The sequence below is a fragment of the Chiloscyllium plagiosum genome, unplaced genomic scaffold (assembly GCF_037043375.1).
Source record: "Chiloscyllium plagiosum isolate Xiang-an unplaced genomic scaffold, Cpla_swu_hap1 HiC_scaffold_7, whole genome shotgun sequence".
Classification (NCBI taxonomy): domain Eukaryota; kingdom Metazoa; phylum Chordata; class Chondrichthyes; order Orectolobiformes; family Hemiscylliidae; genus Chiloscyllium; species Chiloscyllium plagiosum.
In genome coordinates, this window is record NW_028270145.1 from 34,907,967 (window position 1) to 34,923,386 (window position 15,420).

Sequence of the window (15,420 nt, forward strand, 5' to 3'; positions counted from 1 at the left end):
TGGTGGCTAGTTTTCTGCTTGTTTGTCCAATGTAGTGTTTGTTACAGTTCTTGCAAGGTTATTTGTAAATGACATTGTTATCAGTATAGAGTCTTTCAAGTTCATTAGCTGCTGTTTTAGTATGTTGATGGGTTTGTGGGCTACCATGGTGCCAAGGGGTTTGAGTAGTCTGGCAGTCATTTCTGAGATGTATATGTCTATTTGTGTATGCTTTTGTATTTACATGCATGCTTATGCACTTACCGATGCACATAAACATGTGCGTACTCCCCCTACATTTTCCGATTTCCACATACATGGAACATAACAGTGCAGTACAGGCCCTTCGGCCCTTGATGTTGGGCCGATCTGTGGAACCAATCTGAAGCTCATCTAACCTATACTGTACCATTTTAGTCCATATGTTTATCATGGATATTCACATTAATTATCATTTGAAAGAAGGATTACGAGCAGTTTTGCTATTTTAGTTTAGAGATCTAACTCTAATGTGACTGACAGCATTCAGAACGTTATCATGGTGGCCTCCATTTTGAGTTACTGTGTTGTATCCTAAACTAGAACACTTCAGGTCACCGTTGAGCCAACTGTGAAGGGCTTACCTCAGGAAGTTCGTGCTTTCTGAGAAATTTCCACAAGGGGTGATTACTAAAGCAGTGCCTGACTTTCCAAAAGTCTTTGGCGGCAGCAGCAACACATTAACAACATTTTCACTCATGGACACTGCACATAAGCTCAAGCATGCGAAAGTGTTAGAAACAATTTTGAAAAATTGGATGTAATGAAGATCAACTTATAAAATGAAACGAAACCCAATATCTCAGTTCACTTGCTGTAATAGGCAAATGGAAGAAGATGCCTATAATAGTAAAATTACTGCCCACTTATAATGAAAATTGCCGTATTAATCCTCCATTACCTGTGGCACAAAAAGGAAGAAGAATACACTATATGGATCACTGGTAACTGATAGAACTAAAGTGCCTAATCTCAGCCTGCACCCTAACTGCAATTTTTAAAATTATGCTTTTAGAAGCCTCAATTCCATCTCAGCTACTGTGAACAGTCAGTCGTTGGTTTTCAGCGCTTTTCAGCAAAGTATACAGTTAGGTCCCGGGTCAGGCTCACAATTCAGAGAAGCTAAGCATTCTGCACATCTTTCAGATTGGCGAGTCCCCGAATCAATATTGAGCGCAGCAATTTCCAAGCAGGCTGACCATTTACTATAAGTGAGCTCGAACTGTCTGCTTCATGTACGTTGTCACATTGTCATTCTGCAAGCTCAGATCTTGCCTCCTCCTGTTAGAATGTTCTGCTCTGACAGGTACAGCAGAGGTCTTATTGTGTTATATATACTAGATATACATATCTTACAATTTGCCTTCTTTATTTACACAGTTGGACTTTATAACAATGCAGAAATACATACACACACACACACACTCCCTGCCTGAAAGAGAAGTTGAACTGACAGCCCTACCAGCTCCACCAGGGGTAGTGCAAGGGGGCAGGCCCTGAATAGGTAAAAACGAGGACTGCAGATGCTGGAAACCAGAGTCTAGATTAGAGTGGTGCTGGAAAAGCACAGCAGGTCAGGGAGCATCCGAGGAGCAGGAAAATCGACGTTTCGGGCAAAAGTCCTTCATCAGGAATAGGGGGAGGGTGCCTGCACAGTGGAGAGATAAATGAGAGGGGGGTTGGGAGTGGGGAGAAAGTAGCATAGAGTACAATAGGTGAATGGGGGTGGGAATGGAGGTGATAGGTCAGAGAGGAGGGTGGGGGAATGTAGCAAAGAGTACAATAGGTGAATGGGGGTGGGGATGAAGGTGATAGGTCAGAGAGGAGGGTGGGGGAAGGTAGCAAAGAGTACAATAGGCTCCTGAATTCCATGCAGAATGGGGATTGAACCCCTTGCTGCTGGCACCAATTTGATTCACATCCGCTGTCGGGCCAAGTGAACCTCCCAAAAGAGCTCCCTGTTGCTGTGGCTACATTACGTACGTATTGTGGCCTGGAGCTACAGATAGTGATGATGAATGCTCCAACATCCCTTCCATCATGTGGCTGACTGGATCTCTTCTGCTCTTAGTGCCTGCCATTGGTGTGTGTTGGAAAGATTTACAGGTTGATATTCTACTTATTTTACTGCATTATGAATGTACTTTTATTGACCATCAAATCTTGGCGTGGGAGTTGAACCAAGAGCTTCTGACCCTGACCAGTGATGTACCACAAGACCTCCTCTATGAAGTTGGGTAACAAATAAACATGCTAACCAGTCTCATTGAGTGGGTGTACTGCAGATCTAACTTTGGGATCCAGTAGTGAGTTGTTCATTTTTCCCTGTCGAATTTTTCAGTAAACACCTCAGTACAAATGTTTACCTCTTCTGGTTCTGACACGTGAATTGTCAACAGTTTCCATGGTCTTGCTTTACTTACAAGTAAACAAATTTTGTGCTTTAGATGTGTGTACAAAAGAAAGAATCGAGGTTTGTCTAAATATGGTGAATGTGTTTGGGCACATTACAGGAGCAGGAGTCAATCTCCTGAAAGCCCTATCTTTGCTTTCAGTAATAGATTGCTTTTAATGCTAACCGGTGATTCATGAAAAGAGAAGTTTCGCATAAAGCAATTTTGCCAATCCATAGGGAATACAGCATAGGTATAGGAAAGATTAATTGGAAACACTTAAATGTATTTATTTCCCGCTAAGACATGCTCGCAGTGTATTGTGAAATCTTTCCTCTTGTGCAAAATCTGCCTGTAATTCAACAGCAGAAAACAGATGCTGAATGTTTCTCCTGAAAGGGAAGTTTGACAATTAAGGAAAAGCAGTGAATGGCCAGCAAAATCCCCATCCCATGAACAAATAAAAAGAAACTGAAATTGTAACCATCCAGAATGCAAACAGAACCCCATTTTTGATGACCTGTGCTGTTTTTCTTTTGCAGTCACGAAGACAGTGTGTGCACAGCAGTGTGATGAGCGATGCTTCAGCCCATTTGTCAGTGATTGCTGCCATCGGGAATGTGCGGGTGGCTGCTCAGGGCCAAAGGACACTGACTGCTTTGTATGTGACCGCAAGTAGCATTGACCAATCTCAAGCTTTCTTTTAGTTTCGCTAACCCATTTCAAGGTCATCGCGGTAGCCCATTACCTATCAATGTCATTGTAATAACACAGAACCATTTCAAATGGATGGTCACGTTCTTTACAGTAATACTGGTCTATTTCAAGTTCATTACAGTAACTTGGACTCAGTTCATATTCATTGTAGTAACATTGTCTCAATTCACAGTTGTTTTGGTAACACGGGCACACTTCAAGTTCATTGCGGTGATACTGGACAACTTCACATACATTACAACAACATTGACCCATTTCATGTTCTTTACAGTAACATGATCACGTTTCACTGTTGGCCCAGCAACACTGGCCCATTTCAAGTTTGCCCTGCCCATTTCCTGCTCATTACATTAATACTGATCCATTTCCTATTCATTATAATGACACTGGCCCATTTCATGTTCATTGCAATAACTCTGGACTATTTCATATTTGTTACAGTAATAGTTCACATTCATGACACTGACCGATTTCGCATTCAGTACAGTAGCATTGGCACATTTCAGTCATGGTATCACTGACTCATTTCCTCCCCCACGGATTGGTGTGTCAACAATTAAGAAAGTACAGGCATGCATATAAATGGTTCCTAAAACTGTTGCTACTGCAGACATATATTTCCAGATGAGACACTGTGATGCAGTGTCTCATTATGCTTCACTGTGGTATTTAAGTAGAGAAGGGCTCATTTTCCTCTGGATTGTTTTTATTGCTATGAATTCCCGATTGTATCCTCTTACTTTTTATGAGTGCACTAAAAGATCAGTGCAGAGGTTGATAAATGTCTGGTACAGACACCCTCCCTGCAGCTGTAATGGTAGTGACATTCCAAGCACTTCCCTGTCCAATAACTTCCTAATAGAGCAAAAGTTGTCTTTAAGCTAATTACTGTTTGACCAATATATAAACGCATGAGAATGTACCTTTACAAACTTACCCTTTAGACCTACTGGCTGATGTCCTGGTAGAGCTACCTAGAGAATGTGTTTTCCTTGATTCGGAGATGCCGGTGTTGGACTGGGGTGTACAAAGTTAAAAATCACACAACACCAGGTTATAGTCCAACAGGTTTAATTGGAAGCACACTAGCTTTCAGAACGACGCTCCTTCAATCAGGTGATGAAGGAGCGTCGCTCCGAAAGCTAGTGTGCTTCCAATTAAACCTGTTGGACTATAACCTGGTGTTGTGTGCTTTTTAACTTTGTTTTCCGTGGGTCAAAGAACCATTTGATAAAGTATGAGGACTGGTTTACGAGAAAGATGACTTAGACCAAATAGTAAAAAGTAATTTTGATGAAGAGTAATTTTGATTGTTAGAATGTATTAACCCAATCTTGGGATTCATTAGAACGTAGACCATCTGACCTGTTTATATCTGTCTGATCCAAGGAATAAACAAATATTTAAAACTATTACGAGGATCTTTTCTTGCTGGGAATGAATAATAGAAGTAAATTTTATTCTGCAACAGACTGATCTAATTTAGTGCACATCAAAATGAAGTTTCAGTTTAATGCTTGCTGAATGGTAATTTATGAGTCTGCTTTTATTATTTGTAGAACACATCCTGCAGGCACTTAATAAATAAGGAATTCCTACAATATAAAAGGGAAATTTTGCTGATGTGCCTATCAGTCATTCCCAGCAAAGATTATTGAAAAATGTATGACACAGAATGAGACCATTCAGCCCACCCAAACCCAATACTGTGATATTAGTTATTCCCAGGTCAGTTCGCTGCTGAATAAAGCTCCTCCTACACTGTCTGTGGGTTAGGTGCAGGCTAAACACTATGTAGTGATTGTGCTGTTTGGGGCTGTTAATCTGGTCTAGTCAGAGAACCCAGGCTGACAGATAAGAACAGGAATGTCAGACATCTTGTTCACTCTTGATAGCTGGCTCTGAGTGAGTTGGATCAGTGTCAAGCACTTCCCATATCTAAATAAAGGGTGACTTGGTGACAGGATAGCGGCCTCTGTGGAATGTTTTTGCATGCTACTCAAACAAAGTACTCCAGAACTCTCCTCGAATTATAAATGGGACATTCTGCTACTCCTGTCTCTGAATGAGATTGCTAAGTAGCCAAATTAGGAATGGGGTTTATCAGGTGACAAGAGCTCACTTCACACAGAACCCTTAAGATTAGGTTCCCACAGTAATATTCCTCTCCCAAAACTGAAACTGCATCAGCAGTTGCCAGAGAAATTTGGAAGGGAAGAATATAAGAGCATCAGGAGGTTGCATTAAAGTAGACACTCAGGTCAAAATGCTGGCAATATAGGCTGAGAAGTCTCTTTCCTGGCTATTATATTTGTGATTCTGTTTCATTATGGCACTCAGTATTTCAAGCATTAAGGGTGGCAAGTTGTAGTTTTTTTCTGAGTAGGCTGTAATGACTGCAATTATTCCCTATAATGATGGTATCTGTTTACTTTGCAGGCCTGCACCAATTTCAATGACAGCGGAGCCTGTGTTATTCAGTGTCCTCTGCCGTTCTTTTACAACACCATAACTTTCCAGGTGGAACCAAATCCCAACGCCAAGTATACATATGGAGCGTTCTGTGTCAAGAAATGCCCACGTACGTTTTCCAGAAAGAAGGGTCTCTTGCGGCCTCAGTGTGAAGAAGTATAAAACCCCACTGTTATGTGTTGTTGCATTGTCTAAAAAGACCCAGGATCTAATTAGCAAGAAGTAAGGTGCACATGTTTCAGTGGACATTTATGGCTGCGCTGGCGAGTCAGTTGTTGTACAACATGACATTGACCTGAGCAATTTCCTAGTTAGGCAGTTTTGAATTCAATAGAAGATCCCTCGAGGCTTTTCAGGTCTAAAGTGAAATTATTTCAAATGAAGACATTCCCACTGATCAAATGGATATTTCTAGAAATGCATTTGATTCAAACCCATGTGTTGTCTTGAGGTGATTGTGCTCTTGCAGCTGTTTGGGTTATTTCTGTGTCTGACCTGGATTTGTAATTGGATTTCCAGTTGTATTGGGGGATGAAGGCAAGTTTCTCTGTAAAACTATCTTCGTTAGGACAATAATAAAGAATCGTCCTCTGAGGAGGGTGGGTCAGTGAACAAGGTAATGGTCCCCTGTAAGGTTGCTACTCCCTCTGGCAATGGTTTTTTTTGACTGGGAACACAGGATCACAATTAACTCTGCAGTCAATCAGCAGTACACCTTAGAGCATAATTCACAGTCCCAACGAAGCAACTCTGTTCACATTCTTGAAATGGTATCAAAACTGAGTGATCACAGTGAAGAACGGATGAGATTTTTAACCCACTGAAGACCTTAGTGTTGCCTGCCCATCTTCTTTCTTCCAAATTTCACATCTTCAGACTTAGCCACATTAAATTACAACCCCCTCCCAAAAGAATGTGTTTGCCTATTACACGGAGCTCACAGGCTCTTGGAAAGAACGCTGTCACAGTTAGTAATACGAGAAAGTAATCAACAAATGTAACAAAATACTGCATCATCCAGGGTTGGAACAGTACAACATAGCTCAGGTTGTGCAATGCCAACTCAATTTGGTCACCTCACTGTAAGTAGGATGTACCTGCGAAAAGGTGCACAGAAACAGGCCATTCATCCCAACAGATCTGTATTGGTACTTATTAGATTAGATTCCCTACAGTGTGGAAACAGGCCATTCATCCCAACAGACCTGTACTGGTATTTATTAGATTAGATTCCCTACAGTGTGGAAACAGGCCCTTCAGCCCAACAAGTCCACACCGACCCACTGAAGCGCAACCACCCAGACCCATTCCCCTACATTTGGCCCCTGCCCCTAACACTATGGGCAATTTAGCATGGTCAAATCACCTAACCTGCACATTTTTGGATTGTGGGAGGAAACCCACGCAGACATGGGGCGAATGTGCAAACTCCACACAGTCAGTCGCCTGAGGCGGGAATTGAACCCGGGTCTCTGGCGCAGTGAGGCAGCAGTGCTAACCACTGTGCCACCGTGCTGCCCAAGCTCCTAATCACCCCAAGTCATGTGATTCTACCCATCTTCCATTCCCTTCAGTCTTTGCATTTATCTGACTAACTTTTTATTGCCATTCACGTTAGTCAGTCAACGTTCCCTGACTTCCACACTATAACGTCTCTCTGGCTAAAGACCCTTATCCTCTATGAGTTATTCACTATCTCTCAACAAAATCACAGAGTCAATACAACACAGAGAATGCTATCTGGTCCATCATACTTACCACCATTTGATCGCTCAAATAAGAGAAATTTAGGAGATTTTAAATTCAACGCAATGAAAGTAAATTTAAGTTAGCCATCCAAGGAAACAAAACAATTTAGCTTAATTTTCCAGGCCACAGTAATGGACATATTGACCTCAGGTGTATTAGATTAGAGGGAGAAAGTGAGGACTGCGGATGCTGGAGGTCAGAGTCGAGAGTGTGGTGCTGGAAAAACACAGCCGGACAGGCAGCATCTGAGCCGGACCTGCTGAGCTTTTCCAGCACCGCACTCGTGACTGTATTAGAATAGAGTTTGAAGCTGGTCCATAAATCAGAATAGTAGAAAGATGTGCACTGGTGTCACTCGACCATGTCTTTTCCTAAGCATTTGTCTTCATTGTAGCATGTCAGTTGTTGGGCCCGATCGTACAGCCTTATGTTGCAAAACGTGACCTAACCCGATGTTTGGAGAATGATTACCACTTACATCTTCTGATACGTCTCTCTTGGTCTAACTCTCTCTGTCTCTGTGCCTCAAATGTTCTCTGAGTTGTTTCTCTGTCTGGCTTTCTAGGTCTCTCTCTGCTTGTCTGTCTGCAGATCTCATACTGCATCTGTTTTGTGTTTTTCTCTCTACCCTACTTTTGTTTTTCCCTCCATTTGTCTCATTCATGTTTTTTTTTGTCCATCTCTCTCCCCTTCTGCATTGCTTTCTTTATCTGTCTCTGTGGGCAGTGTCCATCTCCTACTCTTTCCCTTCCTCACTGTCTCTTGTCTCTTAAAAAAACTGCTTTAAAAGAAGATTCACTGGAAGATTTAGTTGTCAGATGTATGAATGTGTTTGCATTGCTTAAGTGTGTATATGTGTGTGTTAGTGTATGCACATGTCTCTCTGTGTAGGTGTATACATTTATGTGTGTGCATCTATATACGCTTTGTATGTTTGTCTAGGTATTTAGAGTCGTAGAGTGCTACACTACAGAAACAGACCCTTCAGCCCAACTCATCAATACCAAACAAGTTTCCTGAACTGAATTAGGCCAACTTGCCTGTTTTTGGCACATATCCTCTGAACCTTTCCTATCCCATGTTCCTGTCCAAATGTTTTTTAAATATTGTAAGTGCACTTGCCTCTACCACTTCCTCTGACAGTTTGTACCATACACACACCATCCTCAGAGTGAAAATATTGCCCCTCGGATCCCTATTAAATCATGCCCCTCGCACCTTACACCTATGCCCCCTGGTTTTGGACTCTCCCACTGTGGGGAAAAGACTTTGTCTATTCATCGTATTTATGCCCCTCATGGTGTCATATACCTCAATAAGGTCAGTTCTCAGTCTCCAGTGCTCCAGGGAAAGAAGTCCCAACCTATCCAACCTCTCCTTATAATTCAAACACTCCATCTCAGAAACATCCTTGTAAATTGTTTTTGCACCCTTTCCAATTTAGGAACATCTTTCTTCTAGGCAAGTTGCCAGAATTGTATGCAGTATTCAAAATGTGACCTTACTTATGTCTCTTGCAGCTGTAACATGATGTACATATGTCTCCCTCTATCTCTGCCTGTTTACATAGAGTCATAGAGATGTATAGCATGGAAACAGACCCTTTGGTCCAACCCGTCCATGCCGACCAGATATCCCAACCCAATCTAGTCCCACCTGCCAGCACCTGGCCCATATCCCTCCAAACCCTTCCTATTCATATACCCATCCAAATGCCTCTAAAATGTTGCAATTGTACCAGCCTCCACCACTTCCTCTGGCAGCTCATTCCATCCACGTACCACCCTCTGTGTGCAAAGGTTGCCCCTTACATGTTTCTTTGTATGTATGGGTGTCTTGGTGTGCATGTTTGTGTCTGCGACCTAGATTTTCCTGGTGTTGTGGAGAACTGGTCGCTTATTCAAAATGATGCTGGAATCCCATAGACTCACCCCCATTTTTGATAGATCATATTCCTTCCCATAGGGGAAAATTCAGAAGGCTGGCACAATGGCTCAGTGGTTAGCATCGCTGTCTCACAGTGCCAGGATCGATTCCACCTTGGGTCACTGTCTGTGTGGAGTTTGCATGTTCTCCCCGTGTCTGCATTGGTTTCTTTTGGGTGCCTTGGTTTCCTCCCGTGGTCCAAAGATGTGCAGATTAGGTAGATTGGCTGTGGTAAATTGTGCATAGTGTCCAGGGATGTGCAGGCTGGCTAGGCTATGGGAAATGCACGGTACAGGCATAGGATAGGGGGTGGGTCTGGGGTCGGTTGCTGTTCAGAGGATCAGTGTGAACTTGATGGGCTGAATGGCCTACTTCCACCCTATGGGGACTCTATGACTCGAGAACCATTTTAATCATTGCCAGCCCCTTTTCACTGAAGGGATGTGCTTATCCCAGAAAGCCTTTAAACCAAATTTTTCAGTTGATGTAAATCCTTTAAAAGGAGGGAATATGTCGATGGAACCTTTTGGTTGTCAAATTATTTAAATCCCTTGCCCTTGAAAACAAGAAAAGCCAATCTGTGCTTGAGAGTTGAACAAAATCCATTCTTGCAATTTCGATTGATATTTGTCTATTTAACCCTAGTGCTAACATGATAATATTGTTACTACATGACTTCTTCCACAACATTTCATATTCCTTATGTTCATATTTGACTGACAGCTCCAAAAGGTTATTGTAGGATGAGCTGTCATCAATATGGGATTCTGATGACAATTTTAATTTTAATGAGGTACTTGCTGGGATTTAAATGTATGAACGGGCTTTTTATGTTGCGTAGTCTGAAATAGAGACCTTAAAGTTTTGTTTTAATTCATCTTAACATGGCCCCTGAGCTGTTTTTAGTGGACACCAAGTAAATTGCAATGGAGGATGAAAGGGCAAAGGTTGGTATGAGAATGGCATGAGGTTTATAAGGAACAATGTGGATGAGTGAGGGATCAAACATTGTCAGTAAGTTTTATGGGGGCCATAAGGGGTCACTGAGATAAGTGGAGGGGCATTCATTGGCATGGAAGGTGTGACGAGCCAGTGAGTGTGTGGGGGTGGCATGTGTTAGCTTGCATTGGTTTGGATGGGATATGGAGAATGATGGGGGATTGGGGTTGGAAGGCCTAATATTTGATAAAACAGTGGGTAGTGCCGGAGAACCAAGGCAGGGTTTTGAACTGGCCCAACTTAGCAGTCAGGTGGGTGGGACAGTGGGTCTAGATCCAGCATGCACCTGACCTATAAAACAGACACAGTGTTCTTATGTGTGCATGCATATATATTGGTAGGTGTAAATGTATGTCTGTATATTTACTTGAGTCTGGATCAGTGTAAATGTGCATCGCTGTATGCGTGTATCTGGATGTCCCTGGAATGTGTGTGTGTATATCTTTGTGTATCTATGCATGTATGGGTGCATCTGCATAATGTACATGTGTTCGTCTGTTCACTTGTAGTGTGTGTTTTGTAATATGTGTGTGTGTGTTTATACATGTCTGTGTTGTCTTGCAAATCCAGTCTTTCATTTGAAACCTGCACAACCTCACCAGAGATGGGCGCAGATTATTGTCATTTTACAGATCTGGTTTTACTTTCTGTCGGGAATGTTATCAATTTGTTATCAATCTTTACATTATGCCACTGATGAAAAACACTGAACCTTGACTAAATCTATCCTGGAAAACAAATTACAAAATCACATGCCGGTCACTGCACATCACAGCGCACTTGTTCCAGTCATGGATTTTCTCTCAGTCATCGTTTTCTCTTTTGTTTTTTTATAAGCTTTATATTCTCAGTTTGCGTCCTTTGCTGATGGTGCTGACTCTCAATTCCATAAAGGAGCCCAGTCGGCCTTTTCATGTGTGTCTAGACAGTGGGTGTTAGTGGACTCTCTGACTCTGTAAGACCTGAGCCCACCTTCACCCTAATGGGAGAATGAAGCTATTTGACCTATCTCAGGGCATCGAGTTAGCTTTGAGAGGATTTCTTGAAACTGCTCACTCCCCGGCCATTCCCACCATGCCCCACTCCTCCACAGATGAAAAACCAAAAAACTGCAGATGCTGGAAATCAGAAACAAAAGCAGAAATTACTGGAAGAACACAGCAGGTCTACCAGCATCTGTGGAGAGAAAGCACAGACATAACTCTGCTTTCCCTGCAAGATGAGATCAGTTAACTTTTCTGTTTTATAAATGTGATTTAATCAAGCTGTTCAGATAAGTTGTGGCTCATCTCTGAAACAGGTAGGATTTGAACCCAGACCTTCCAGTTCTGAGCTAGTGCCACAATACCCACTCCCAACATCGTTACCAACAGAACCTTTGGATAAGCAGTCTATTTTTGACAGTGTGTACTTGTGTTAATCATAGAATCCCTACAATGTGGAAACAGGCCATTATTACACCAACCCTCCAAAGACTCAGCCCTAGACCCCCACTCTACCCCTGTAACCCCACATTTAACATGGCTAACTAACCTAGCTGCCTCTCCCTAGAAATTACAGGGCAATTCACCTAACCTGCACGTCTTTGGACAATGGGAGGAATCCCACCTAGACACTGAGAATGTGCAAACTCTACACAGACCGTTACCCAAAGTTGGAATTGAACCTGATTCCTTGGTGCTGTGAGGTAACAGTGCTAACCACTGAGCCACCGTATGTTGTTCAGTGGCTGTAAATCAGTCAGATGGCAGCTGTGTTTTGAATATTCATAGTTAGCAGAAAACAACTGCGTGATGGATTTCCCCAATCCTGCATGTGCAGAAATGAAATGAGTGAGGGGCGAAGGTAAGTCCACATTAATGCAGCTCTAATTTCTCAGGTTCATGCTCCATTCCTATATGAACATGTGTTGGGAGGGCACAAACAGGGCATTTGGCCCTGATCTTGTCAGTGGCCTTAATAGCAAACAAGTGAAGCTCAGCAAAATGAATCCGGTCAGGTACAAAAATAAGTGATAGGAATTCAGTGAGACATTGAGTTCAAAATGAAGGCGGGTGGTGAAATTAAGCTCAGTGGGCACTGACTGGCAGATATGGGCTACTGAACTTCATAGTGCTGACAGAGGTTGTTGCCAAAAATCTGTCCTGCCTGAATTAGAAGTAAAGACTACTTGTAAAGCACCCAAAAAGTATGGGTAGGAGGGTGCAGCAGATAGGCGTAGCGTAGTTAGAAGTGAATTTCTGTCTTGCGTGCAGGTTTAGCAGCGAACATTGAGTTGGAGCAAGTCTCTGATATATTGGCTGAATGATCAATCCCACTGTGTGAAGAACGGTCAGAGATTTCACTGGGGCTGATACTGGGGAGGGGGGGAGGGGGGCGGGGGAGATAGTGTCCAGTGACGGGCAGCAAAGAACTTTCTTACATTGAACCTTAATGGAATAAACCCTTTGAGAATGTTCAGCTAATGTTAAACAGCCAAAACCCTTCACTCTCCCTTTCCAGATAACTTTGTGGTGGATCACAGCTCTTGTGTACGAGCTTGCCCGAGCAATAAGATGGAAGTGGAAGAAAATGGAATCAAAGTGTGCAAACCCTGCACGGACATTTGTCCCAAAGGTAATCTTCATTTTAGTTATGTTTAAACTCCCTATCCCCATCCTTTAGTAGACCAGAATCCTACCAATGCGGTGTCAAAAAAGACTATGGTACATCTGTGAAAAGAATGGTTAAATCTGAACTCCTCTAGGTTTACTCATTGCAATGCACTAACCCATTTCTGATGATGTACGGTTTGACCGTTCCCAGGTTTTCTCGAGCACTTCACACAAGAATGTGAACCTTACTGTTGGTCTAATTGACATTACTGAGCTAACTGACCTCTGAAACTGACTCACAGCCACAAAGGCCTTTTACAATAGGGTCTGCACTAGCCATAACACACTGAACGTAGAACACAGTGCATTACAGACTCTTTGCCTTCGATGATGCACCCACCTGTGAAACCAGTCTGAAGCCCAACCAGCCTAAACTATTCCATTTTCATCCATATGTTTATCCAAAGACTATTTAAATGCCCTTAAAGTTGGCGAATCTACTACTGAATTAAGGGTCAGGAACAGGAGTGGGCATGGCGCAGAGGGGATTCCTGAGGCTAGTCAATGGGAAGCCAGATTCTGCAACCTATCCAGTTGAGGGTGAAAGCCAAGCTCTGCAGGCTGGAGGAGCACTGGGAGTTCCTGATCCTTTGGATAGCTGACAGCATTACTGCGGGAGGTTGGCACTGCCATTGTAGATGGGCGACTGTGATTTATACAAATGATGCTGCAGCTGTGGCTGCCAGGCCATCATTGCAAAGAAGGACCTCCGGTCGGGATCGCATGTGATCATGGCTGCAGTCTTCACTGTTGAAGCAAACTTTATTGGCTATGCCTCTTCAAAGTCAGAATGATGCACGAAGACTGTTGCGTTTATCAATTTTGTCACAAGTGTTGCAATGCTACACAAGGATTGGGAAAACAGTGTTGTGGGTTAGTTAGCTCAGCTGGCTGGATGGCTGGTTTATGATGCAATGTAACACCAACAGCAGGAGTTCAATTCCTACTCTGACTGAGTTTACCATGAAGGTGCCCCCTTCTCAAGCTTACCCATCACCTAAGGTGTAGTGACCCTCAGGTTAAGTCGCCATCAGTCATCTGTCTAATAAGAGAGCAGCCCTGCACTTCTCTGGAACTACATTGACTTCACATTTTTTGCATAGATAATGGTAATTGGGAAGCTGTGTAGACATGTCTGACTTGTCGTACTGTTGCTGTGCTCTGTTTACAGTCATGGGATTCTATGTCAAATCCTTGATTGTTGGGAGTAATAAATAGATAGCTACTTAGGATTTACACCCTGAAAGCTACATGGGCAATGTACTACATCACAACAAAGAGAGCCCTCATTTTGTATTTTAATTGGCTATGCTCTGCAAATGGCCTTAACACTTTGACCGGCCAACTACCTCTCTTCCCCCTCTAACTTGATCAATTGGAGGCCAACATCAGAGTACGTTGAAGATATTTGTCCCAAAGCCAAAGTCAGGTTGAGACAGTCACAGAATAAGTAAAGGCTGGAATAGTGGAGAAGGTGGTCCAATGTTGTACTGGGTCAATCTACTGTCTGGGCAAGTCATACCAATCAGGTTGAAATCTGGGATTGAACTTTGTGCTCCAGGGCTAAGAAGGAGTCATTTTCTAGAGCACTCTGAGCAAAGTGGAACTTAAGTGAGGATGGGATTGACTTTAGTCCTTAGCTGGGGCAGTTATGGTTAACATGCTGTGAAACTGGTCTGCAGTTGATCATTAAGAAGGGATAGTCAAAAACGAGGGACTTCATCAACTGCCCTTGTGCTCATTGACAAACCATGTGGCTCTCAGGGCACCTGTATCACCAGCATTGTCATGGCTAAGTTCTTTTTGAGTGATGGAGCTAAATTTTCATCCATTTCCAAAGGCATGATAGGGGATATATACCTCCCGTATATAACACACTTGCATATTTCCTGGAAGACTTTGGCAAATTCTGTAACTCTCCAGCAGATCAGGGAACTCAATCAATAACTCTCTCGGGTGGATGTTAAAGCTTCAGACACTTTTTTGTAAAGGAGATCAATTCCCTTCCCTGCACACAGATCAATTCTGATCCTTTGACCAACAATACCCGAACACAGATTTTCTGATTTTTATGCCATTGCCTTTTGTGGGATCTTGCTGCACTCAGATTGTCAACCGTCTCTCCCACCTTGCAATGGTGGCTTCTCTTCAAAAAGTATTCAACTGGTACTTTGCGACATTTTGAGGTTGTGGAAGACTCGATATAAATGCAAGTCTTTCTTTGCCATTTCTGATACAACTCCCTGAAACCGAGGCTCTCACCTGTAGTGCTGCATCTTCATTCTGCACGTGTCATGGCAAGTGCCATCAATTCCCGACTGAAAGCCAGACTTCAAAGAGCATTTGCAATTAATTGCAGATGCCCGGTTCAATTTAAGTGAATTTAATTCCTGAAAACCTTTATCATATTGAAGGATAATCCATATGATTCCGTCAAGTTAACCTCTTGCCACCAGCCCCTCCAAGGTATTTGCTTCCAGATCACAGAATCC

The 15,420-nt window shown here is 42.7% G+C and overlaps 1 protein-coding gene across 4 annotated transcripts in view; it reads left to right on the forward strand.

Annotated features, from left to right (window-relative positions):
* Nucleotides 1-15,420, forward strand: part of LOC122551916 (receptor tyrosine-protein kinase erbB-4-like) — a 1,076,277-nt gene that overhangs the window by 734,355 nt on the left and 326,502 nt on the right. For all 4 annotated transcript variants that reach the window (XM_087988891.1, XM_087988893.1, XM_087988894.1 and 1 more), the window contains exons 6-8: nucleotides 2,954-3,072; nucleotides 5,568-5,709; nucleotides 12,777-12,890. In XM_087988891.1, the coding sequence (XP_087845017.1) occupies nucleotides 2,954-3,072; nucleotides 5,568-5,709; nucleotides 12,777-12,890 (375 nt within the window). The remainder of the gene's footprint in view (nucleotides 1-2,953; nucleotides 3,073-5,567; nucleotides 5,710-12,776; nucleotides 12,891-15,420) is intronic.